Genomic DNA, 24159 nt, shown 5'->3' with positions numbered 1-24159 from the left:
TATAAAATACAATTAATTCATCTTCTCAGCTCTGCCAAACAGAGACACTCTGACCCTGGGGGGGGGCGACCCCTCCATAGTGAGAACCACTGGACTGAAATTAGCCAGTTTTACTTAAATACTTTGAGTACATGTTGTACTTTTACTAAAGTAGGATTTTAAATGCAATTGCTTTCAGTGGAATATTCATTTTCACAATGTGTTATTGGTGCTTTTCAGTAAAAGACAATAATACAACAACAATATATCATTTATTATAATAAAATTATAGTTATTTATGCAAATAAATAAAAATGCTCTAAAGTACAGTGAGGGGCAAAAGTTAAATTGCACTACTTTGTAATTTTGCCTACATGTACAATTTTACAGCTAAAAGATATATATATTTTCAACAACATTAAAAGTGGTTAAAACAAAAGATTACCAAACTAAGTGTGAACATTTCTGCTCTAAAACGAGTCCTTGCTCAGTAACGCTGTGTTTGAAGGCTCAGCCTGCGGGAGGCGCTGCGGGATTTCCTGACTTCTCCATCTCTCTCTCGCTTCATGTGATGCAGACTTTGTCCGGACCCGTCACTTTCTGCAGCGGAGGCCGCCGTCCTCCCCCCGACACCACCCTCCATCTCTCACCGCCCCCCGGCCGCACCGGAGCCGCACATCTGCACACACAGTCCCGCTTCTGGCCGGAATGTAACCCGGGTTATTCTTCATTACAGCCCGGTTCCTGTGCCCCCCCCCCCCCCATGGAGGACTGAGAGAGGTCGGGGTCCACCGCCCTGCTGGCCGCCGGGGAGAGAGGCCGCTCCACACCGACGGGAGGACGCCCGGGTCGGGGACGACATGCTCGGTGTTTGTGGCTCGGCCGAGGCGCGTCCACCTGCCGGGGATGACGAGCACGGTGCGTCTCCTTTGTCTCCACACGCACACGCACACGCACCTGCTGTCAAACACCGTGAAAGCCTGTTTTCGTGATTCAGCAGGTCAGCACCGGGCCTCGGAGGCTGAAACCCGGGTTAGATCCGGGTTCGATCCGGAATGTTGGGGTTTAAATGGAGGCCGAGGTCGGTGATGTCTGACCCGCATGGCCGCACCGGGGTCGATCATCGAGGCAATGGCTTCTGAGGATGGATGGATGGATGGATGGATGGATGGATGGATGGATGGATGGATGCTGTTTTTACCAAAGAGAGTCGGGAGGTCATCTCTCCCAGCGGTCCCTGAAGGGGTCTCAGTCTCAATAAGCTCGGTTTAATGTCAGGTTCTCAGTGTTTAAGAGTGTAGGAGTAATAATTAGATTATAGGCTGTTTTTAATTTCCAGATGTTGTTGCATCTGCTTTGGGAGCCAGTTTTGAATTCATCTGAAGTTATTTTGACTGATTAATCTCTTTCAATTAATCGATAAATTAATCAATAAAAACACACTCTAGTTTGAGCTTCTTAAATGTGAAGATTTGCTGCTTCTGTGTTTTGTATCATTGTAATTGAAACAACACAATTTATTGGTTTGTACAATTGATTTATGGACATTTTTCAGTATTTTCTGATCATTTATGGTCTGAAATGATTTAGAAAATTAAAATCCATGAGGTAATTAGTAATTAGTAATTAGTAATTAGTCTGTTCTGGGTTTAACTGGAGTTAACTAGATAACTTGAGAAGGCCCTGGATGAACTTTGAGTCTGAGGCGTTTAATGTGTTTCTATTTTTGGTTGATGGAGATGTGTGAGGAGCTTCGGAGGCTGGAGACACTCGGGTCCTCCCTGAGCGTTGAGTCGGATCTTATTTTATTATCTTTATTTTATTAATTAGAGGAGAGAACAGTGAGGAAAGGATGTAGGAGTTGGTCGTGGAAGTGGCCTCTGGATTCCTGTGACTGTGAAGGTTTGAAGTGTTCACTGCAACAGTAATATGTGTTTTAACGATGTGTCAGCTTGTTTAAACTTCCCCAGGCTTGATGCAGGTTCAGGTGAGTATAGGTGTAGTTTGAAGCAGGTGTCACTGCAGGAGGGAGGGGGCGGACGACAGCTGCAGATTGGATTTTTCTGTGATGCTCAGGTACTGAGTGATGGTGACGGGTGTTGTGGTGCCTTCAGGCAGGTTGTTTGTATCACATATATAGAGAGACATGTGTTTTTTTAACCTTTCCCTGCTCCTAGAACGACAAAGACGGTTTTTGAAAAGAGAAAGTCAACATCCTTTTTTAGAAAATGTGCGTTTTTGTTGAGCAGCAGCGCTCTCACAATGTCAGCCACTTCAACATCTAGCACAGAGCGCACTTAACCTTGCATACTGAAAAATACAACACTGTGAGTGTGCTTTAAAGGCACATTTAGACGAGACCAACTCCAGCTGTTTCTACACCCACAGGGACCAGAAATAGACCTGCATGGGAATTTAAAGTTTTACCTCTTCATGCTCCCTGGAGGTCAGTGAAAGGCCCTCTGGGAAATGTAGGACATGGGCAGCTGAAGCAGGAGAGGCAGGTCAGAGGAGAGCTTCAAGTTCACAGACTGAAGCTGTAAGACGGACAGAAACCCTGCCGGCGCTTTGTGTATTCATAGTCTTATCAGCGCAGTCAGGCGGCACAGCTCGAGCTCTGTGGCCCGCCGGGGGAATGAAGAAATACCACAACATGTCACCTCGGATCCACTAGTGGGTCAACATCTCCGGCATGGTGCTGCCCACATTCCTCCCTCCACCCCCCCACCCCCACTCCTCTGAGCACTTTCTACTTTCTCGTAGAAGTTTGTGTTCATCAGACTTCAGTTCTTTCACATGACTCATCTGTTTTAACACCTCACTGTCACACAGATCGAAAGCGCTGCAGCTGTTGGAGAAAACACACCGGTTGTGCTCCGGTGTTGCATTTAGTTGCCGTGTTGTGCATCAGCTAAAGTCTGAGAAGCTGCAGGAAGCATCACGTCAGACTCTTCTCCGAGGCGTTCAGGGTCCAGCAGTGAAGATGGGCTCAGCGGCTTCAGCTAATTAGTGCACGGTCTCAAACGGCGAGCGGAGCCCCGCAGGCTGCTGGGGGCCAGATGTTTGTTCAAAGACTTGGAGCCTGTTGTCGGGGCCCAGAGGTGCAGCCTCAGGAGAGTCTGGAGTCTGGATCCAGCTTCAGGATTCAAACGAAACAGGCAAAATGTAGCTTAGATTATTTTCTGCAGAGTGAGGTCATTTATCAGGAAAAACATCCACAGCCTTCACTGTGAGGATTTACTGCTTTACATCACTGTAAACGGGAATATTTACAATGAACTGGTTCAATAATAAAAACTACACACAGTTGTTTCTAAGCTGCTTCGCTGCAGATTGATGAATTCAAACAGTTTCACAGTTACGTTGGAGGGAAAGTTTGACGTTTATATGTCATAAATGACTTAAAAGCTTAATTCTTCAATCATGAGCCTTGAACATGTTTCACTGCTGTCTGACACATTTTCATTGAAGTCAGCTGATCAGTGAAGAAGTCCTGAGTCCAGCATGTAGAAGTATCTCCGTTTTAAAACGACCGCCGTGACCTCGGAGTGAGGTCACAGCGGCCTCTGTGAGGTGAGGCTCGTTATCCTCAGCCGCTGAGGCGTGAGGCTGCAGCCTGCCGACGATCGAGCGTCATCGAGCCACCTGCTGTGTGATCACGCTGTCACTGGAGCTGACGTGTGAGGGCGAACAGAGAGGATCATGGGGAGTTCCTGCACGTGCGTCTGTGTGTGATTAGTTAAGTTGAGTTAGTTGCAGACATTGATCGGTTTTCAGGAGACACGCAGCCTCTGTAACGATGGCGTCTGGTTGTTATTTGAAGGACTTCCTCGCTGGTTCTCTGTGTGGCTCCTTTTTGCTGAACTTGAACTGATCTGGCTGGGCGGGGCTTGGGGCGGGGCTGAGGGCAGTGACTGCTTTGTTGTGACATCACAAAGTCCCAGAAGTCCTGACGGCTGGTTTTAAGGCTCAGTTTCTGAATACAGGCTGTGTGCATTTCTCTGTGGACTGAGGCTTTGATACTTTCACAGTATTATTATAGAACCTAGACCTGCTTTATAATCACAAACACATGGACATCCACCTTTAGACTGGGTGGAGCTTTAAGTGACGCTGACCAGAGTTAAAGAATCTGTGCTCAAACTCCTCTCTGTCGAACCTCTGGTGTCAAACACAGATTTCCTGACCTCACTCCTCAGAGTTACAGACACACTGGGATGTTTTCAGTTTCTCCTCCATGGGAACAAACATCATTGATATTCCTGAGCAGCTCCCTCGGGGCGGTTGGTGGACGGGGAAACGGCGCCCCGGCTGAGGGATGTTCAGTCATACTGAGCAGCAGGAGGGTTGTTTTTACGCAAGAGTGACTCGTCAGCTGAGAGCAGACGAGGGCGTTTAGTTCCTAGAAGTCCTCAAACATGCTGCGGCAGGTCAGATGACACCTGAGAGGAACCTGTTGCTCCTTTGCTTTTCAGTGTTTTTCTGATTGTGAAATTGATGCAGACAGAAAGTTCAGAGCACGACATTCGCTCCAGTCTCGTTATCTCGGCGTTCCACAGACTGGAGGATTATCTAAGCCGCTCAGACGCCACACAGGCCGATGTCAAGTGATCGGCGTGAAGACGATGAAATTGCATCAGAGATTTTTGTCCTCGATGAGTCAAACGAGTCGTTAAGTTTTAGGTATAAACACTTAAACACATGAATCTGAAGCAGCTGTTCGTGTCTGTTAGTTTTGCTTTAAGTCTGAAGTTAAATCTTCATTTCTGAATTTCTACTGAAACTATTTTTAAAAACTCAGTTTTGAGCTGCAAATCAGAACCAACCAGGCTGGTTGGAGCAATTTTCAATGAATCGATTGTTTCACAGTTTCTCAACCTGAAGTCTGAATAATTTAAATATTTTTAAAGATGTTTCATCAGTGTTTTCTATTCTTCAGACTAAAATAGTTTGTGTAGAGGCTCGTGATCGATGCTGCCCTCTCAGCACTCTGTCAGGGTGGAAACAGTCTGACATGGACAAAGACCTCAGTGTCATCCTCCTCCTCCTCCTCCTCCTCCTCCTCCTCCTCTTCCTCCTCACTGCGATTCCCCATCAGCAGATTCTCCACATTCTGCCCAATCAGAGGAAATGACAGCAGCCACACATGGTTTCATAAGTGGAGCAGCCCATTCAGCTCTCAGCCTTATGTAACCTGCTCAGCGAGCGTCTGAGGAGGTGTGAGAACGCCTCGGCCCTCTTGGCGCTGGCGGTCGTGTCTAATCCTCGCAGAGTCGTGCCGGTGTTTTTGGGAGAGAGCCGACGAGCGCTGCAAATAATCTTCATCTAAACACATGTGGTTGTTCTCGTGATGGTTTTGGTTTCACTCTGAGCCTGAGGGGACGTTGAGATGGACGGGTTCTTGGCTCTGAAACTCCGTCCTCAGCAGAAACCAGCACCTGCTGGACAACAGTGACAACCACAACACACTTGAAAGCCTCTTCTTCTGCCATTTTAATTAAGAAATCAAAGAGAAGATGATTGAGCAACGTCTGTGTGTGGAAAAACAAGAACGTCCCAACAGGAGCTGCACATGTTCCCTCCTGCTGGCATCTGTTCTTGTAAGTTAGCTGGAAATATGTGAATGGCTTTAAAGCTCCATCCAGTCTAAAGGCAGATGTCCATGTGTTTGTGATTATAAAGCAGGTCTAGGTTCTATATTAATACTGTGAAAGTATCAAAGCCTCAGTCCACAGAGAAATGCACACAGTTATTGTGCAGCAGACAGAATGTTTTGGATGCAGATGGACAGACACCTTCAGTCGGGGTGGGGGCCCCCGTTTGTTCCTCTGGATCCTTCCCTGGAGAGCAGAGCTGTCGTGTCCTGACCCGTGTGACCTGCCTGTTGTCAGTGGTTCTGTCTGACTCAGACACGTGACCACACACACACACACACACACACACACACACAGATGTCATGATCCTGCCGCTGTCGGCCACATCCTCCCCTGCACACAGTCACGTTTCCACAGCAACTCTGGCTGGCATTGATCGCCACGTGCAGAGGGACGGAGGTTGGGGTGCCAGGTTATCGGCAGGGTGATTGACGACAACAACCCCTCTCCCTCGCCGCCTCTCTCCCGGAAGCTGACATGCAAACCGGTGACACACTCAGTCTTCCGCTGCAAGCGGCGGGACTCTGGCAGCTCGCTCTGAGCTCGTCGTGAACGGCCCCTGTTTCTGGCAGCTCACCCACCAGCAGCCTGTTACCTTGGATGGCTCATGTGTGACACTGAGAGACAGAGAGAGGTCTGTGTGCATCGCAGTCTGCAGCTCAGCTCCTCATTAAAGCGCCGGCGTTCAGACGCTGCGAGGAGGGAAGAGGCTTTGGATGAGAACATGTTGCAGCCTTGGTCGAACCGGCAGATTTCTCAGGTCAGTGATGCAGCGAGGACGAGATTTATCTCACTGTCTGCTGCACTTTATGACCTAAAATCAGGCTTTAGTTTTCTCACTGAGTCTTTAAGATACAGCAGAGATGTAAACTGTGATGCAGAGCTGGGAATGATCCATTATCATGACGATCGTATTTTATCAAAATGAATTCCAAGAAAGTTTTAGTTTGTTTGTTGTGGATAATTTCTTATTGCTCTTAATGTTATTTTGATTCATTTCTGTTTATTTTATGTGATTTTTAAAGGCAGATGTCCATGTGTTTGTGATTATAAAGCAGGTCTAGGTTCTATATTAATACTGTGAAAGTATCAAAGCCTCAGTCCACAGAGAAATGCACACAGCCTGTATTCAGAAACTGAGCCTTAAAACCAGCCGTCAGGACTTCTGGAACTTTGTGATGTCACAACAAAGGAGCCACCACCCCCCAAGCCCCGCCCACCTGGACCCACCATCCAACCTTGCAGGATTCGGTTTCTCAGATTGTTTACCTGGAATCAAATTTCCAGCCTTAAACTGAAGAAGGTGAAGTTCAGGAGAACAAAGTTCAATATTGTGATCGTCAATATTTTAGATTAATCGCTTTATCAGCTGATTAATAATGAACATGGATGTTTGCAGCATCACTTTAATAAATACATGAATCCTCCCTGTTAAACTCTAAAGGAACCGTCGACATGTTTTTTATGAATGTGAGCGGATTTTTTTTCCATGTTGCACCTGTTCTTGAACACATGGAGGCTTGTGCGTCGGTTTGTCTTGTTTTGAATCGTGGGAGTCGTTGCCAGTGCGAAGGGTTTGGAGCGCAGCTGAGGCGCAGTGAGTAATGCATTATGAGGCTGTTGCGTAACACAACACGGTGGGAAGGCCGCTGGCTTTTTTCTCCTCTCCTTCCTTTCCCTTCTCTTTCACCTCATCTCTCCTTTTTCAAATTTCTCCTTAATCTCATCACTGCATCTTTCTCTGCAGACGGGGGGGGGATGTACCTGGTTTATCAGAGAGGAATGACATTCTGGGGTTTCTGCTGCCTTCCTTCCTTTCCTCTGTTTTTCCTACTTTGAAATGTTCTTTTATTTTGTTCCCTTCCTCTCACCCTTCGTGCTTCCTTGTTCTCCCGTGTCCGGAGAACCAGCTTTAATCACCAAACGGAGGAGAGATTGGAGCAGGAATATTATTCAATGAGTGCACGGTGAGCAGATGTAATGAGTCACAGGGTTATGAAACCTACACGGTTAAAAAAGTGAAATTAATTTAAACCGAGAGAGGTCAGAAAACATCAGGGCGACAAAGAGGACGCATCTAGAGAAGTGAAGTGAAGTTTGATCCAGAGAACAAAGATGGAGTCTGCTGACCTTCCTCTGTCTTCACGCTCTTTACACCTGTGGGCTCCTGAACGCATCACTGTTCAGCACCTGCCTCTCCAGAGTTTCCTGCAGGCGCCTGAACACATCAGGACGTTCTCAGCCGCTCCACAGTTCATGTTTTCAAATCCTTTCAATTACTCAGGAGCCGGACTCTTCGGCCTGATGCTCGTCAGCTTCTCCGCCGGTCTGTGCGCTCAGTGTATCAATAGACGGAGCTTTCTTTATTCATGAAAAGGCTTCGCTGTCTCCCAGCCGCTGCCGCCGAGTTCACACTGATGATGTCATTGGTGAAAATGGCTGCACATCTGTGTCAGTGTGTCTGGGTCTAATCGACTGATCCACAAACAGCTGGAACCCTGCTCAGCGGCCTTTCCTGTGCTTTTTGTCTGATTCCTGTGTTTAGAGATCAGCTTGTTTTTTTTTCACTCCTGCAAAAATGATTTTAAATCCTTGCACCAAATTCCGATGATCAGCTGATCAGACTGAAGTTACTGACACTGCGGAGGAGAGCTCAGGCTGGCTCTGACTCTCTCTGTAGCATCATCACCAGGCTGTGTTACTCAGTGTGACGTGGCGCTCAGGTTCGTCATATCCAGCCTGTCTCCATCGGTTTGAGTCGACACAGAAGCTGCAGAGGCAGAATTTGTCTCGTCGTCCAAGAAACATTCAAGAGTTTTTCTTTCTCGCACCAGCTGCATCGGTCTCTTCCAGGCCTGCTGCCACTTTTACAGCCATTCTGTGGCTCCGGTGCAGAAAGAAAGCTGAGAGATGACAGGAAACCAGCCGATACTGGAACACATTCAACACAGGCTCCGGGTCCTTCACGCACCTGCAAACAAAACCGAACATGGCTCCACAGAGAACCAGTGGTCAGCATCTCTGCAGGGCACCCTTCATTTTTTAATATATAATAATAATAATAATAATAATAATAATAATGTAAAGCTGTGTTATATTGTCCATCAAGGACCATGTGAAGATGAGTTGTTATGATCTGTTCACATCATCAAGATTTTCTTTCATAACTTCAATACTTTGACTTTTTAACTAACAGAATCAACGTTTGTCAGTTTACAACATAATTACATAATAATTATTTTTAATAATGAACAACATAATAATTTACAACATAATTTATATGAATCAAATAATGAACTCAGAAGATGTTCAAGAATTGTTAAAAACAAACTTGAATTTGTGCCTCAAATATTTTTGAAAACCTGCTGATGTGATGTCATAATGGTGTGTGTGTGTGTGTGTGTGTTTGTGTGTTAGTACAATAACACTGCAATATTTAGCAGAGCGTTGCTCTTGGAGCACACACACACACACACACACACACACACACACACTGATGTATAGGAAGACATTCAGAGGGAACAGAGGAGGCCATTGATTGGCTCTCACACTGTTGCTATGGGAGTTTAAGCTGCTCTTCCATTGGCCAAGCCTTGGACCAGGCCTGAGTGCCGGCCGGCTCTCTGTCAGCATCCCACCGTTGTCATGGCAACAGACAGGAAGCAGGGCAGGAGGAGGAGAAGGTTGTTGTTGTTGTCGCTGATTTGAACAGGAGAAGAAGAAACTCCTGTCGTTCGTTTCCTCTGTTTATTTTCACAGAGATGATCTGACTGCAAACACAGAAGCTGCACACTTTGATCTGCGGCGGTACGAAACAGCTTAGTGCTTCCACACACACACACACACACACACACACACACACACACAGGGTCACTCGGTAGCAACCTGCTAATCCTCCACAAAAAGATGATTATTAATGTGACATGTTTGGATGAAAATGGGGATGAACATGTAGAGAAAGAGGATGTGTGTGTGTGTGTGTGTCTGTGTCTGTGTCTGTGTGTGTGTGTGTGTGTGTGTGTGTGTGTGTGTGTGTGTGTCTGTCTGGTTTGTTGTGAAGAAATTTGTTGGGATTTTCTTGCACAATTCATCCTCTATTTCCTAATGACTGTTTCTGTTTTGGCTCTATTCAAATGCAAAAGCCTGTGTACACACATTTGCTTCCAGTAAATGAATAAAAATGGCGACTCAGCCACACGTCACGGTGGTTTGGTTGTGAGCGGCTCAGTCACAGTGACTCTGTCGGGGCTCGTCCAGCAGGGTCAGAGGTCACTCTGGCTCACAGCTGCGTCGGTTTTAATCCACCTTCCCTGCAGGAAAGTGAGACGGACGACGTGTTTACCTGCTCCGCCCCCTGTCTGACAGCAGCGAGCCACGCTGTGGCGGCAAAACAACTGAGAGTACAGAGGATTTTTTATGATTGGTCCAGTGGTCATTTAACCCTTTGATCTCAGTTTTCACTCCTTTGATTTACAGACTTTAACTCTTCGTCGAGCTGCTCAGTTTGGGTACGAGTTTGAGATGAGAATGATTTCCTCCCATCAGAGGACGGTGTCAGGAAATAAAACCTTGTCAACAGGTCTGTGTGTGAATCTGCTCCATCAGGACTGGAGCCTCAGGGACGTCATTAACTGAAGAGAAGAAGAGAAGGAGGCTTCCAGGTCAGGAGAGCAAAACAGGAACAGACGAGTGAGAGATGGAGGAGAAGAGGGAGGAAAGATGTAGGGAACAAAGAAGGAGAGAGGAAAGGAGAAGAGGCAGGGAGGGGTGAGGGGGGAGCTCGTGATAATCAGAGGAAAGTTCCCCAGACAGGAGTTGCATAAGCACCTCTGACCCAGAAACCTCCCACAGCTGGACTGAACTCACCCCGAGGAGGGGACGACAACAGCTGGAGGAGGAGGGAGGAGGTGAGAGAGGAAAGGAAAGGAGAGACAAAGAGAGTGAGTGTCCTCCTCTGAGCTGTTACTAACTTTATTTGCACTCTTCAACGTAACATCATCGGCATCTCAGCATTTCCCGAGGTCTTGAAAATCCTGGAGAGTTTGGGAAATTCAAGAATTTGATTTGAGCGAACCTGAATTTTGATTTCTGCCCCGCTGTGTGTCTTTGTGATAGTTTACTCATCCGTGTGTGTCAGGAGTCGCTGTGCAGCTGCAGACACACACACACACACACACACACACACACACACACACAGATGCTGAGTAACAGAAAGCGAAGGAGAAAGTGCAGGGAAATGTTTTCACCAGGAGCTGTGTTAAACAAAAGACGGTAGTGGAATACAGATGAGGCTGAAGGCGAGGACACAAGCGAGGGAGGGGCCATTGTGATGAGGCAAATAGAGGGAGACGAATCAGAAAGCACTTCAACAAGCTGAGGAGATAAGATATTGATAAGATAGATTTCACTGATCACAGTGAGACATTGTCCTGTGACAAAAAAGACACTCAGGGTGGAGGGAAGGAGCCGCCTTCACTTCAGGTCGTCATGAAAACCATTATAATCACAAAGCCTGATGGGAGATTGACTCGATGTTCTCTTTGTGCTGGAGTGGCCTGGAGAACGACGCTTCTTGTTCTCCTTAAACGCCTCACAATCAAACACGAGGCTCTGATTGCCCCCGTCCACCGAGCCCGAACCCCCGCTGCTCTCGGAGCTATTATTATCCACTGTTTCCGCCATCAGGGGATGCCACACTGTGTGTGTGTGTGTGTGTGTGTGTGCGTGCGGACACTAAACTAAATCTGTTTTACACTGCAGTAAATTTGAAAGCCACTTTATTAGAGGGGGTTTGGTTTGTGGCAGTGATGCTGATCCTGTGGATGATGCTGCTGGTTTTTCCTGGTTGAGCTCATTATATTTAAATCGGATAAACTGCACTGACAAATCACACAGTTACAATCAGTTCGTCTTTACACTGATTTCTGCTTAGTTCCATCTTCCTGAGATCATAAAATCAGTCTCAGTCGACAGTGAGTTTTTTGTCTTGTTTGTCTGAGCTTTCTTGAACGCATTAACCTCAAAATTTGAATATAAAGGTCAATATAGTTTAAAGGTAAATTTCATGGTGCAGGATTGAAGTGTTTTCTTCCTCTTCTCCTCAGGTGAAACCATGCGGCTGGACAGTGCTCCTTAGCCTCCCCTGTCCCTCGCCTCCCACCTGATCACCTCTCCTCCTCCATCTCTCCTCTCCGCCTCCTTGTTCCCTCCTTCTCTCTCCTCCTGTTCGCCATGACGACCACCCTGGAGATGCTGCTGGCCCAGTCCGACCAGGAGCTGAGCCCCGAACGGCTGGACGGCTGCGAGGAATCCGCCGGCCGTTACAAGGTGGTTCCCTCCGTCGTCTGCTCGATGTGTTGTCTCTTCGGCATCATTTACTGCTTCTTCGGTGAGTTGGGAATTCTCTGCTGTGAGCGGTCGGTTTCCTTGTTGAGTTGCAGCCCTGTTGATGGCGTCGTGCTTCTTCTTCCTCTTTCAGGCTATCGCTGCTTCAAAGCGGTGATGTTCCTGACGGGCCTGATGTTCGGCTCCGTCGTCATCTTCATGCTCTGCTACAAGGAGCGCGTGCTGGACACCCAGCTGAGCGTGGAGGCCTCGGTGGGCATCGGCCTGGGCATCGGCACGCTCTGCGGCCTCGTCACCATGCTGGTTCGCAGCGTGGGCCTCTTCATGGTGGGCCTGCTGCTGGGCCTGCTGGTGGCCGTGGCCACCCTGGTTGGCATGGAGGAGCTTTCCGACAGCCCGCCGCGCTCCGTCTGGGTGCCCCTTGGCGTGCTGCTTGGCCTGGGCATGCTGTTTGCCGTGCTCACCCTGCAGTGGCAGCGTCTCTTTACCACGCTGTCCACGGCAGTGTTCGGGGCAGCAGTGATCACAGTGGCTTTGGACTACTTCGTGGAGCTCTTCGCCCTTGTGTTGTACATGTACGAGCGGATGAAAGCAGCGCCGGGGAAGCCTGTGTGCTGGCTGACGTGGGTGGTGCTTGGAGTGTGGCCCGCCCTCACCCTGCTGGGTGTCGTGGTCCAGTGGAAGGTGACGGCTGAGGGATACTCCCACACCAAGGGTGAGGAAAACCAGAGGTGCTTGTGTCTGAAACTGAAAACTAGTAGCACAGTCTGACTGGTTTGGTTTTGTGATGAGAGCCAGATCTTGTGTGGTTTGTTCCACTGTTCCACCTAAAGCCTGATCCCAGAGGTGCTGTCTGTGAGGGGTTCGGAGGGAGTGTCCCCAACAGCAGCACGCTACTGATGTCTGAACGTTTCCATGTGAAACCTCTGAAAACACAAACACGTCACAGATAAAGTGTCCTCACCACCCTCTGTCCTCCGCAGTGATCATCAGCCGGCAGCAGAGGAGGATGCAGGTGATGCGGATCCGTCAGCGGGACGACCGCTACCGCAACAAGAAGAAGAAGAAGCAGCAGCATGGCTCCGCCTCCCACCATCACCACCAGGCCAAGCAACTTGCAGAGCCCGCCTACCGCCGCAAACCCAACCCCATCCGCCGCTACGACACGGACGTCCTCTCACCGGTGAGGAGCCTCAGTGACGCTGTTTTGGTTTCTGTTTGTTGCTTTGTTGAGGTGTAAGTGTCGTTGTCGTTGAACAACCTTCAGGTTTGAACCGAACTCTCTTTTTCCAGAGCTACATCCAGAGTTTCCGAGACCGGCAGGTGCAAGGCCAGCCCTTCCCGGGACGGCTGGTTGGAGGACCCCATGCCGTGGTGGATGTTGGCTATGACTGCGGCCCCACGGCGCCCCTCACCGGGGCAGCGGGCCCTTCGCTTCGGGTCTGACCACTTCTCACTCTCCCAGACACCTGAACGCACCACAAACAAGGGAGATACATGACTGTGCGATAACAACCAGACCTGGGTGCAGTCACCCTGCACTCGAACACACCACCGCTGGGTTTCATGCAAAGATTCTGGGTTTAAATACAATCTGGGTTTAGCCCCCACCTCTAAGAGGATTAAAATGTGTTTCAGGCTGGATTTACAAACACGTTTAACCCTTTACTCGTTCAGTTTTAGATTACAAAGCTCCGCCCTCCTGGTGGACACCTGGAGCGTCAGTGTGGTGCAGAGGTTCGGTCGACCTCTTTTCACTGTCTCTCCGTAGATTCAAATGCACAAATGCATGCATGCACTTACACAAACACACACACTGCAGCTGAACTCGGCAGCCTGCTGTACCCAGCCCCGACCTGTACGTCTCCATCTCAATGCAAACCAGATCAGGGATCGGAGCTTCGGTGCAAACCGCCTCAGGTTCAAACACAGGCATCATACGAAGAATCCCAACACAACTTTGCCCTCGTTCATCGTGCAGTTTTTCAGCTGGGGCTGTAGACGCAGCCGGTTCCTCAGCCTCTTAAAGACCCAACAAACTTCAGCTATAAACAGAAGCGAGGCCCTTAAATGCATCAGTCGCTGTCTGTGCCATCTGGACTACAACACTCCTCTTTACTGATGTTTCTAAAGGGGGAACCCTCGGTCACCCTGGTGCTGGACGATACACTTCTTCTCTCTGAAGGCTGGGGAGTCTGTTTAAACAGGTGCCTTGCCCCTCCTTGGACTGTACCACTCAGCATCAGGAGGGGGGTTACTGGCAGATCTCCCATCGATGGCTTGTTTTTGCATTAAATGTGATTTTCTCGAGGTGGGGGGGGGGGCAGTAGCCATAGAGCTACAACAAGCAGGGTAGAAAATACTGTAGTGAGTTTGGCTGGTTGTCTTCACAGATGCCTGGATACACAAGGAGGATTTGCTTCTAGCCGACAGCAAGCGAGCCATATTTACACTGGCACCTCGGGAGGTTTCACCCAAACACACGGAAAAAGATTTTTTTTCAGAGCAGAAAAACATATTTCTGTGATTATTTTTCACTGCAGTGCAAACCGTCGGCTCTCCGAGAGATTATTTTACACCTTTAAGTGTTTAAGTGTCGCGTCAATCTTTCCATCGCTGGGACAGAACCTTCTTCCTATTTTTAGCCATAAAATAATGCAGCACATCTTTGGAGGAAATTTGTGGATCAAAGCTTGAAGTTTCATTGAGACTCAGCTCTTGTGTCTCAACTCGACGTGTTGAGTGTCTTCTTCTTCTTTTGTGCAATAAAGGAAACTTCCCGCCACAGTGTGACCGGTTTTCGTGCCTCCTGTCCGAGGTGCCGGTGTAAACAGGGCTCGGGACCCGTGGCCATACCAACCTGTACTTAGACCAATGACTCCTCCGTCATGTGCATTGATTTTCTTTATTTGGGGACAACACGACATTTTCGTCCACAGTGAAAATGTGAATGCTTTGTTATCGTCTTTATCTTTTTTAAAGGAAAAGCAGATAAATGTGTGGGAGGGAGACGCGGTGGGAGGGGGGGGTAGATTTTTATTTGACATGCATGATAGTGCCCCTCCATCCCGCCCCCTGATCCGCCCTCGTGTGGCTTCGTTTCGGCCCCCACCAAACACCCCCTGCCCTTTCACGTACATCGATGTGAAACTTGTACATAGGTCACGGCACTTACTAACCTTTGTCTTACTTTTACTGTTTTATCTTTTCATTTCAACAGTTTCTTTTTCTTTTCTTAGGAGTTGAACTTGTTCTTTTCCTGTGGGATGTATTTATTTGCTGATTTATTTATTTCTGTGAAGGAGAGTGCAGTGTCATCACTGTGGCCAGTGACTCCGTGCTTTTTTTAAACTGAATTCTGACTATGATTATTAAAGCATGTGTTCCTCTGGGCCTGTGCACCATCAGTGTGTGAGTCGTCTTTTAACACAAGGACATGCAGACGTCGATCAGCTGTAACATGAATCCACTTCACTTTTATTAGCCAAAATTATCTGAAAGTCACAGGGGATAACAGCCCCCCCCCTCTCTCTCTCTGGTGCTTTCTTAGTATTCTCTACCTCGCACAACCTCTCCTTCTATCTCTTCATCTCCAGACGCCTTTTAATCTCCTCTTCCATCTTCTCCTTTTTCCCCGCATCCCTCTGTTGATAAGGACAAACACAGGCACATACAGTCCGCCTCCTGATTGGACAAAGCAGAGACTCTGACCTTGAGGAACAGCACAAGATGTAAGAAACCAGAAGAAGAACCAAGTATCTGTTCACTTTACTGCATTTCTGATGAGCTTGTGGATCTGTGCACACTTTAATGATTAAAAATGGTCATAAGCTGAAATGCTAAAGCGGAGGATTTCCTGCAGGTTTTCTGTGACATTTAACTGTAATTGCAGGGTATGAAGTGGAGGCAGCGTCAGAGTGTGTTATTTAGAAATGCTTTTACCTTTTTCTTCCTCTTTCAGATGCACAGGTTGAATATTTGATGCACTGCAAAAATCTCCATTTTATCAAGTCTGTCATTGAGTCTTTTTCCTGATTTTACTGCACCAATCTTATTTTTTCTTATTTCAGGGTAAAGACATTGATCTCTGCTGAGAAGAGGTTAAAATAATCTTGTCCATCGCTTCTTTAAATAAAATAAGGTTTTGAGGCATCATTTAAACACAGGACTGATGTGATTACATGGAGATTTTCTGTCGTGCAGCCTGTGCACCCACAGATGCACATGTATGTTGCATCCAGCTAAACCACACAGATAAATAGACCCTGATAAAGTTACCCTGCTTTACATCCACATATTGCAGTAACTTTCAAACAAGAGCAGTAATGATGAGTTTGTAAAGTCTTTGTTTGCTTTGTTTTATTTGTGCATCTTTTTTTTTTTTGTCTTTTGTTTTTCTTCATCTGTCCGACTGTGGAGGGACGGATTTCCTCTCTTCTTCTGCAGGTGATTACATGATGTCCTGCTGGTGCTGCGTCGACTCGCTGACAACCTGGAGGGCAGAGACACAATCACTGATGTGGACGCACTGAGTCTAAGCTTGGACAAATGAACCTGACTGTGGACGGTGGTGAAGCCGGGAGCATCTCAGAAAACAAAGCAAGTATTATTTCTCTGGAGAAACACTCTGCTTTCTGTCTGTAGAGTTTCATGCATTAAGTCTCTTCATTTCCTGGTAGAAACACAGATACACTGTAAAAATCCTTTTCTCAAACCATTTGTCTGCAAATGAGTGAGTTTTTTGTGTTGATTTTTTTTAAGCTCAGACCTGCTTGGTAGTTTTCTAGTTCAGTGAGATCAACTTTTTGTTCTTGTCCTTTTTCTCTTTGTCTCATTTCATCCATTGTTTTAGTGCAGCGACCGTCCTCAGACTTTCCCTCTGAAGAGAGAGGACCTCGTTTCTAGAACATGTTTGAAGTTGATTTCTGCTGGTTTGGCACTTGTCCAAAGAAAATAAGGTTCTCGGGACTCAAACAGATAAAAATGATTTTAAATCTGGAGATTTATTCTGTGATTTATGTGCTGACATGTCCCAGCAGGCCGTCCTTCTCCACCGTCTGCAGGGCTGCACGTGAGCCGAGCTAAACCGTGTTTTTTTTTTATTGATAAAGCAGCAGCCCCGACCTGTCAGAACGCGTTTTCCCAGAATGCTTTGGGATGTCTGGATGCCACTTAGGCTGAACTAGTTGTTGCATGTGTTGTTGTGTTTACTTGGAAAGATGTGGAATGCCTCCCGAATGTCGTGCAGCTGAGGCTTTGATGTATAATCATACATCAAAATTATAAACATCATAAATCACGAGACCTGAATTCGCTGGAAAATTGGCACATATAGCTTCCATCAACCTCATCTGAGCCATGAGGTTTATTTTTTTCAGCGTCAGACTCTTTGTCAGTTTAGAGCCGAACAAACAGGAGCAGTGACCCAGTCTAAATATTGATCACTGCAGACACGAAGCCATTAGTTTAGGATCAGAATTTATAGATTAGACAAGTCAATATGTGAACAGAGTGGTTTAAAGTGGCCGGAAATTTTTAGGAAAAGAGGTTTTTGTTGACTGTTTGTCTAGACTTTTGTTTTTCATCAGATTTACTTACAAAGATTATTTTTGGTTTGTTCTCGAGATTATTAAACGAGAAGAATAACTCATGAATTTATGGGTTAATCTTAATCCACAAAGCTGCTCCAGCTTCTTTTATTTTGAGACATTTTTCTAAATATAACAAAAAAACTTTAAAATTAAAAATAGTTAATAAAGTTTTGTTTTTAAATATCAGGTCTCACTGTGTGTTTGTGTGTGTGTGTGTGTGTGTGTGTGTACCTCTCCATCGCGGGTCTCGATGGTCTTGATGAGAACAGTTTTCTTTGAATGCATCTCAGTGGCACGCTGCTGGTGTTCAGGGCTGGTCTCTGTTTAAACAAACATCATCATCATCATCATCATCATCATCAGTATCAACATGTCTGACTGTCAGTTATTCGTGTGAACATCAACCAGATCAGAAGTTGAATTCTTAACGTATTACAAGCAGATTATCCATCAGTAGCACAGATGAACTAATTTATCATATTAAACCTTTTGTATTTAAATCAGCTGTTTTCAGAGCATCACATTCTAAAACTACATATTTAAACCAAGCTGCATCAAAAATCCGGTGATGAAACTGTAATGAGGGTCACAGGCTCCAGACTGTGCTGGTTTCAGAGGTGTGTGCCCTCTAGTGGTGCGTTCAGGTGACAGTGGATGCAGTCGTACCTCGGAAGCTCAGGGTGGAGTAGCTCTGCACGGGCAAGGTGATCCTGCAGGGACAGAAAACAGGCAGATTGGAGGTTTACTGTTTAGCAATCAGTCTCTTTTCTGTCTCTAAAACCTGCTCAATCAAACCCTTTTTTTTCATTTTACAGACTTAAATCAGTAAAATTATTTTGAGACTTAAATCACACTTTTTTTTTTTTTAATAAGTAAAAACAAAAAGTCAGGAGGTTAAAAATAAACCTGGTCACCAGTTTGAAATGAGTTCAGGAAATCAGGAATTACAGAAACTCATTATTAAACTTTATTAAATTTATTATAATTTATCTTTTGTGCAGGTTAGATATCAAACACCTGGTCCAGCTGTTTAATCTGAGTCACCTGCTCTCCTCTCCTTCCAGCAGCTTCCTGTAGGTGGCGATCTCCACGTCCAGCGCCATCTTGACGTTGAGCAGGTCCTGGTATTCGCGGAGGTGGCGCGCCATCTCGTCCTTCATGTTGGCGATCTCTGCCTCCAGCCGGGCGATGGTGTCCTGGAAGCCGCTGGCCTCGCGTCCGTGACGCTCCTCCATGTCCCTCATCTGCCTCATCAGGGACTCGTTCTGGATTTGTTACAGAGAAGAGAAGTCTGACATGAGGCCGATCTCAGGGGGTAGATCTTAAAAGTGTGTGTCTGTGTGTGAGACGTACGGTGCCTTTGAGTGAGTCGATCTCACAGGTGTAGGCCTGGATCTGGTGTCTGAACTCCATGGTCTCCTGCCGGGCCTGCTTCAGTGCCTCGTTGTTCTTGCTCACCGCCTGGTTCAGGTCAGACACCTGCAGGGGCAAAGGTCAAAGTTCAGGTGTTAAAACTACCAGGGTCTGCTGACCTACAGGTGTACTCCAGGACACTGTGACATCACTGTCACCACCCAAATTTTGATTAAATATTATTTTATTATATTGACGACCTGCAGATACACCTGAGTTAATAATGGTAACATCTCTCTCTCTCTCTCTCTCTCTCTCTCTCTCACCTTGGACTTGTACCAGTCCTCGGCCTCTGCGATGTTCTTGGCGGCGATGCCTTCGTACTGGGCTCTGATGTCTCTCAGCGCCGCCGTCAGGTCTGGCTTGGACATGTCCATCTGGATCTGGACCTGAGTCTCCTGCATCTGGGTCTGCAGCTCGCGGATCTCCTGCAACAGGAGGAGGAGGAGGAGGAGGAGGAGGAGGAGGAGGAAGAGGAGGAGAGAAGAGAGAAGAGAGAGGACAGGTCAGATGGGGGTTAAACCTGGATATGTGTGAGTGAAGCTTGTAAACAACCTGATTCAGTGCTAAAGTTATCGTCTTAAAGAGGCTTTTTATAAGTGTTCCCTGCTGTTTCTTCTGGACTGGTAAATAAACAGCTGCTAATGCTAATTGCATACAGCTCCTTTACAAGTGCTTTGTGCTTCTTATGAATCTTCTTTATCACCTCTACCCTTTGATTTAGCCTGATTACTCATCACTGGTGGTTTGGTGATCACAGTATTAATGCTGCAGCAGCCACTTGGCTTTGGCACCAGTCTGGAAACACACACACACACACACACACACACACACACACACACACACACACTCACACATATCTAAGCTTACAAGCCTCTGCTGTTCAGACACAGTGGACGTCCACTGCTCCTACACACAGTAATTTTAGCCGTACATCTGCTGCGGGAGATTTCAGCACTCGGTGCCAACACACAAGCTTTGTGTCTGAAACTGTAGCTGTGCTTCACCAATCCTCTCACTGGTCATCTCACACACACAGAGAGAGACAGATGTAGCAGCAGATGCTAACAGACAGACACAAACAGGCCACCAGCAGCACAGTCAGACAGGACACTAGCAAACTTTCAATTTCATTCCTAAAGAACTTAGTTAGTTCCCTCAAGTTATAATTTCTGCCCTTAAATACTCCAAACAAATGTTATTAGCACTTGTAATGCATAGATCTGTTGCTGTAAAGTGCTGACATCTTGTCAACAGAGCACTGAAATGTGGCCAGAGAGACAGAAGAAGAAGGAACCTCCTCGTGGATCTTCTTCAGGAAGGCGATCTCCTCCTGCAGCGTCTCGATGCGGCGCTCCAGGTCCAGACGAGCCAGAGTGGCAGCATCCACGTCCTGCAGAAGTTTGGTAAATCAGTCAGTGTTCAACCTTTCCCTGTATGATACAGATATAAAGCAGGGGTGTGACGTGCAGGACTCACCGCCCTGAAAGCAGCCAGGTTGTTTTCTGCTTCCTCTTTCTGGAGAATCTCCTCCTGGAGTCTGGAGGAGGTGACAGTCATCGCTGATTAACTGAAAACCATCGGGGCTGAGCTCCTGAGCTCAACACTACAGTTTTATTTCTCTGTTTAAATTCTTTCAAGGACGTTGTTCAGCTTCCTGTCAAATCCAAACATACTGAGTGAAATTAACCTAAAAAAAACTCCAAAATAAGCTCCGCCCACGAACAACTACAGACATGACCTCACTGCCTCTGTAGATTTAGATGTTTGCAAAAAAACATTGTTTGCAAAAAGATTTTATCAGTCAAACATCTGACCAGAAACAACTCGTTTATTGATGTAATACCAGATGTTATTGTAATCCTCTTCAGCAGTGAACACACACTCATTTTATTTATCACACCAGAGAAGCACCTGACATCAAAATGTACCGAGGAGACAAAGAGATTAAGGACAGAGATGGAAAATTCAACATCTACGCAACCGGCCTGAATAAAACGACCTCTGGACAAAATCCCGACAGCAATAAAAGGAGATAAAACCCCAGATAAAAGCTCCATTTTATTCCAGTCTGAGTGTAAATCCCTGTAAAAGACCTTCCAGTGAATATTTAATATTTAATTTAAACTGCAGTAGCGCTGTCTTCTCTCTGAACCGCTATAAAAGTGGCACTTGAGATGTAAACAGAGTGAGGGAGAAAGGACAGACCATCAGAGATCCTTCAGATATGTCTGAGCTCTTTCCTCTCCTTTTATAGAAGAGGACAGTGTAAACACAGTGTGTGTGTGTGTGTGTGTGTGTGTGTGTGTGTGTGTGTGTGTGTGTGTGATGAGCTCTAACTTTAGTCAGACTCGTGCAGTAACACACACACACATTAGTCATCGTTAACATCGTCACAGAGAATTTTCTGGATTGAAAACAGCAGCAGACGAGAGTTTGACTTTAGGTTCATCTTCACTTCAGTTCATTGTGTATTTATAGAAACATACACATGATATATGTTTGTTTTGTTGCATTAGTTTAGCTGTAATTCTGTGAATAAAAGAGCCAATACAGCGAAAATCACTGCAGCACTAAAAGCAGCATTTGTATTTGTTAATTAATGTTAATTATAATGATCTTTAAGCAGAAATAAAAGTAGAAACTTCATAACAATCATGTAACAATAGTCAATTACAAGCAAAAGTCCTTCAGACATTTAAGTTTTATCAGCAAAATGTCCCTAAGGTCCCAAACCATCGGTAGAAAGTAGAATATTTATCCTTGAAATGTAGAAGAAAGTGTGAAATAGCATAAAATGAAATGTAAAACTACATGAAGATGGTTTTTAGTTCTTAAAATCACAAATATTTCTTCTTATATATAATAAAACACTGCAGTGTAATGTTAAAGTTAACTTTCCACTTCATGTTTTAGGCTGTTTTCAGCATCACTGGTATGTTGTGTGCAGGATATAAAATAGAAAATGTGAACTTTATCTTTAATGGTCACACACATGACTCTGCTCAACAGTCCAGCTCCTCGTTCTCCTGCTGCTGGAGTAAAATATGAAACTGTAATTGCTTGTTTCTCTGTTTCTCAAATTGAAATTTAACGCTGTAGTTTACACTGTGTCAGGTAATTATTCTGCTTCTCAGCCTCCGTCGAATTATTTTTAAAAAAAAGTCTATTTCCCTCTTAATCCCACACAAGCGTGTCAGTCAGCGTCGGAGTCAGTGGACGAGTTCAACCTCAGCTTGGTTAAATTCTCCTCCCACCACATCAACAATGAGTCATCCTCAATCTTCCTCCTCTTATGAGCAGAAATTATTTTTATTTTGTTTTCACAACTTGGTTCAAAATGTCTGAGTATGATCCTGAACTTTGGCTAATGAGTCTACGGAGGCCGATGCCCCGCCCACTAAGGATGAATTAGCCAATAGCAGGCCTCTGAAGTTTGTGTTCGAGCTGCTTCTTATCAATCATCTTTGTTATATAAGCTTCTGAATATTAAGCTGGAGCTGAAACACTGACCTGCTCCTTTTAAAACCAGCAGCAAGTCACCAGGTTAAAAATACTTTGTGTAACCACAACAAACAGCAGGTGACACACACACACACACACACACACACACACACACGTCTGTGTCATCACGCTCACACACACACCTTCATGTGGTCGGAGTGCATCAGATGTGTTTATTCACACTCCGTCACGCTGTCGAACTGCCTCCAGAAATCTTTCTTTTTTTTTTTTTTGCTCTCTCTCTCTCTCTCTCTCTCTCTCTCTCTCTCTCTTACTCACACTCACTCACACTCACACACACACACACACACTAGTAACCTGGTAACCTCCTCTTAAAGAGACACACACACCCTTCTCGCCCCTCCCACCTGAGTTTGAGCTTGTCGAGGTCGTCGGTCAGGTTGTCCCGCTCCACCTCTATGCGCGACCTCTGATTGGTCAGGATCTCCACCTGCCTCCTCAGCTCGCTCATCTCCTCCTCGTACAGGTCGGCGATGCGGGTCGGCTCGCGTCCGCGCAGGCGCTCCACCTCCACCGCCAGCGCCTGGTTCTGCTGCTCCAGGAAGCGGACCTTCTCGATGTAGCTGGCGAAGCGGTCGTTCAGGTGCTGCAGCTCGGCCTTCTCGTTGGTGCGTGTGGTCAGGAACTCCTGGTTGAGGGCGTCGGCCAGGCTGAAGTCCAGGGTCTCGCCCATGCCGGCGTAGGAGCGTGCGACGGAGGCCCTCGACGACGCCATTGGGCCCCCGTAGTAGCTGGAGGAGACCCGGTAAGTTGGCACCGACTTGCTCCGGGTCACCTCATAGACCCTGGAGGAGACATGGCCCCCAGCGCCGCCACTGTGGGCATGCAGAGAGCGGTTGAGGGAGGGCGAGGCGTAGGTGCCGTGGCCGAAGGTGCGGCGGTAGGAGGAGGAGGAGCTGTAGGAGGCCATGTTGGAGGATACGGAGAGCCTGGTGAGGGCTGCAGCAGAGAAGAGCACTGAAGAAGAATCTCCTGCCCCGGGCTATTTGTAGTTACCCCCTCCCTTGCTTTCTACCCCCCTCCTCCCTGTGAACTACCCTCCCTATGTCTCTCAGGTCTCTCTATCTCGCTCTCTCTCTTTCTTTCATTCATCTCTTCCTTCCTTCCTTTTCTCCCTTCCCTCCTCTTCTCCATCCACCCTTCATCCTTTCTCTCCTTTTCTCTCTTGCTCCAAATTCTCTTTTCTCCCCCGTGTCTCTTTCTCTCTCTCCAGCCGTCCTTTATTTTCCTTTCTCTCTCAATATCCTTCCCTTCTTTACCCCCTTACCCCTCTCACCTTAGCTCCTTCCTTCCTCCTCTCTTCTTCTTCCCATTTCTTTCTTCATCCCTCTCTCTTCTCCTCTCCTTTGAACTTCTTTGGTATCATATCACTTGTTTTGCCCATTTATACCGAGACAAATGTGGATTTTTCATGAAGAAAAATCATGAGAATCAAATGTTTGCAAAGAAAATTGTGACTTTATCGCCAGTGTCGCACAATTCTGCAAAAGTCTTTTCGTTTCCACGTCCAGGGTCAACGTTATTAAAATCAACACTTTCTACAACATCTGTGCGTTGCCAGATGTTTTGTGGCAAAAGCTGCCACACGGCTACAGCATCACTCATCATCCTCAAGCCGTCAGGACTTCTGTGACTTTGTGATGTCACAGGAT

The 24159-nt window shown here is 46.6% G+C and overlaps 2 protein-coding genes across 2 annotated transcripts; one reads left to right on the top strand and one right to left on the bottom strand.

Annotated features, from left to right (window-relative positions):
* The first annotated feature begins 561 nt into the window (after positions 1-561).
* tmem198ab (transmembrane protein 198ab) lies at positions 562-15377 on the top strand. Its single transcript, XM_071479743.1, has 5 exons — positions 562-897; positions 11738-12021; positions 12112-12693; positions 12962-13161; positions 13272-15377. The coding sequence occupies exons 2-5, from the start codon at positions 11865-11867 to the stop codon at positions 13422-13424; spliced, it is 1092 nt and encodes a 363-aa protein (XP_071335844.1). The 5' UTR covers positions 562-897; positions 11738-11864; the 3' UTR covers positions 13425-15377.
* Positions 15378-15427: 50 nt separating this feature from the next.
* desmb (desmin b) lies at positions 15428-23703 on the bottom strand. Its single transcript, XM_071479742.1, has 9 exons — positions 22855-23703; positions 20462-20522; positions 20280-20375; positions 19249-19410; positions 18923-19048; positions 18614-18834; positions 18236-18279; positions 17801-17889; positions 15428-16470 (listed from the first exon to the last, which is right to left on the bottom strand). The coding sequence occupies exons 1-9, from the start codon at positions 23415-23417 to the stop codon at positions 16429-16431; spliced, it is 1404 nt and encodes a 467-aa protein (XP_071335843.1). The 5' UTR covers positions 23418-23703; the 3' UTR covers positions 15428-16428.
* Between the last annotated feature and the right edge of the window lie 456 nt (positions 23704-24159).

This window comes from Trachinotus anak, unplaced genomic scaffold (assembly GCF_046630095.1).
Source record: "Trachinotus anak isolate AG129_WGS33_773 ecotype Australia unplaced genomic scaffold, CSIRO_AGI_Tana_v1 ptg000006l, whole genome shotgun sequence".
NCBI classification, from domain to species: domain Eukaryota; kingdom Metazoa; phylum Chordata; class Actinopteri; order Carangiformes; family Carangidae; genus Trachinotus; species Trachinotus anak.
This window is presented reverse-complemented; position numbering and strand designations above follow the sequence as displayed.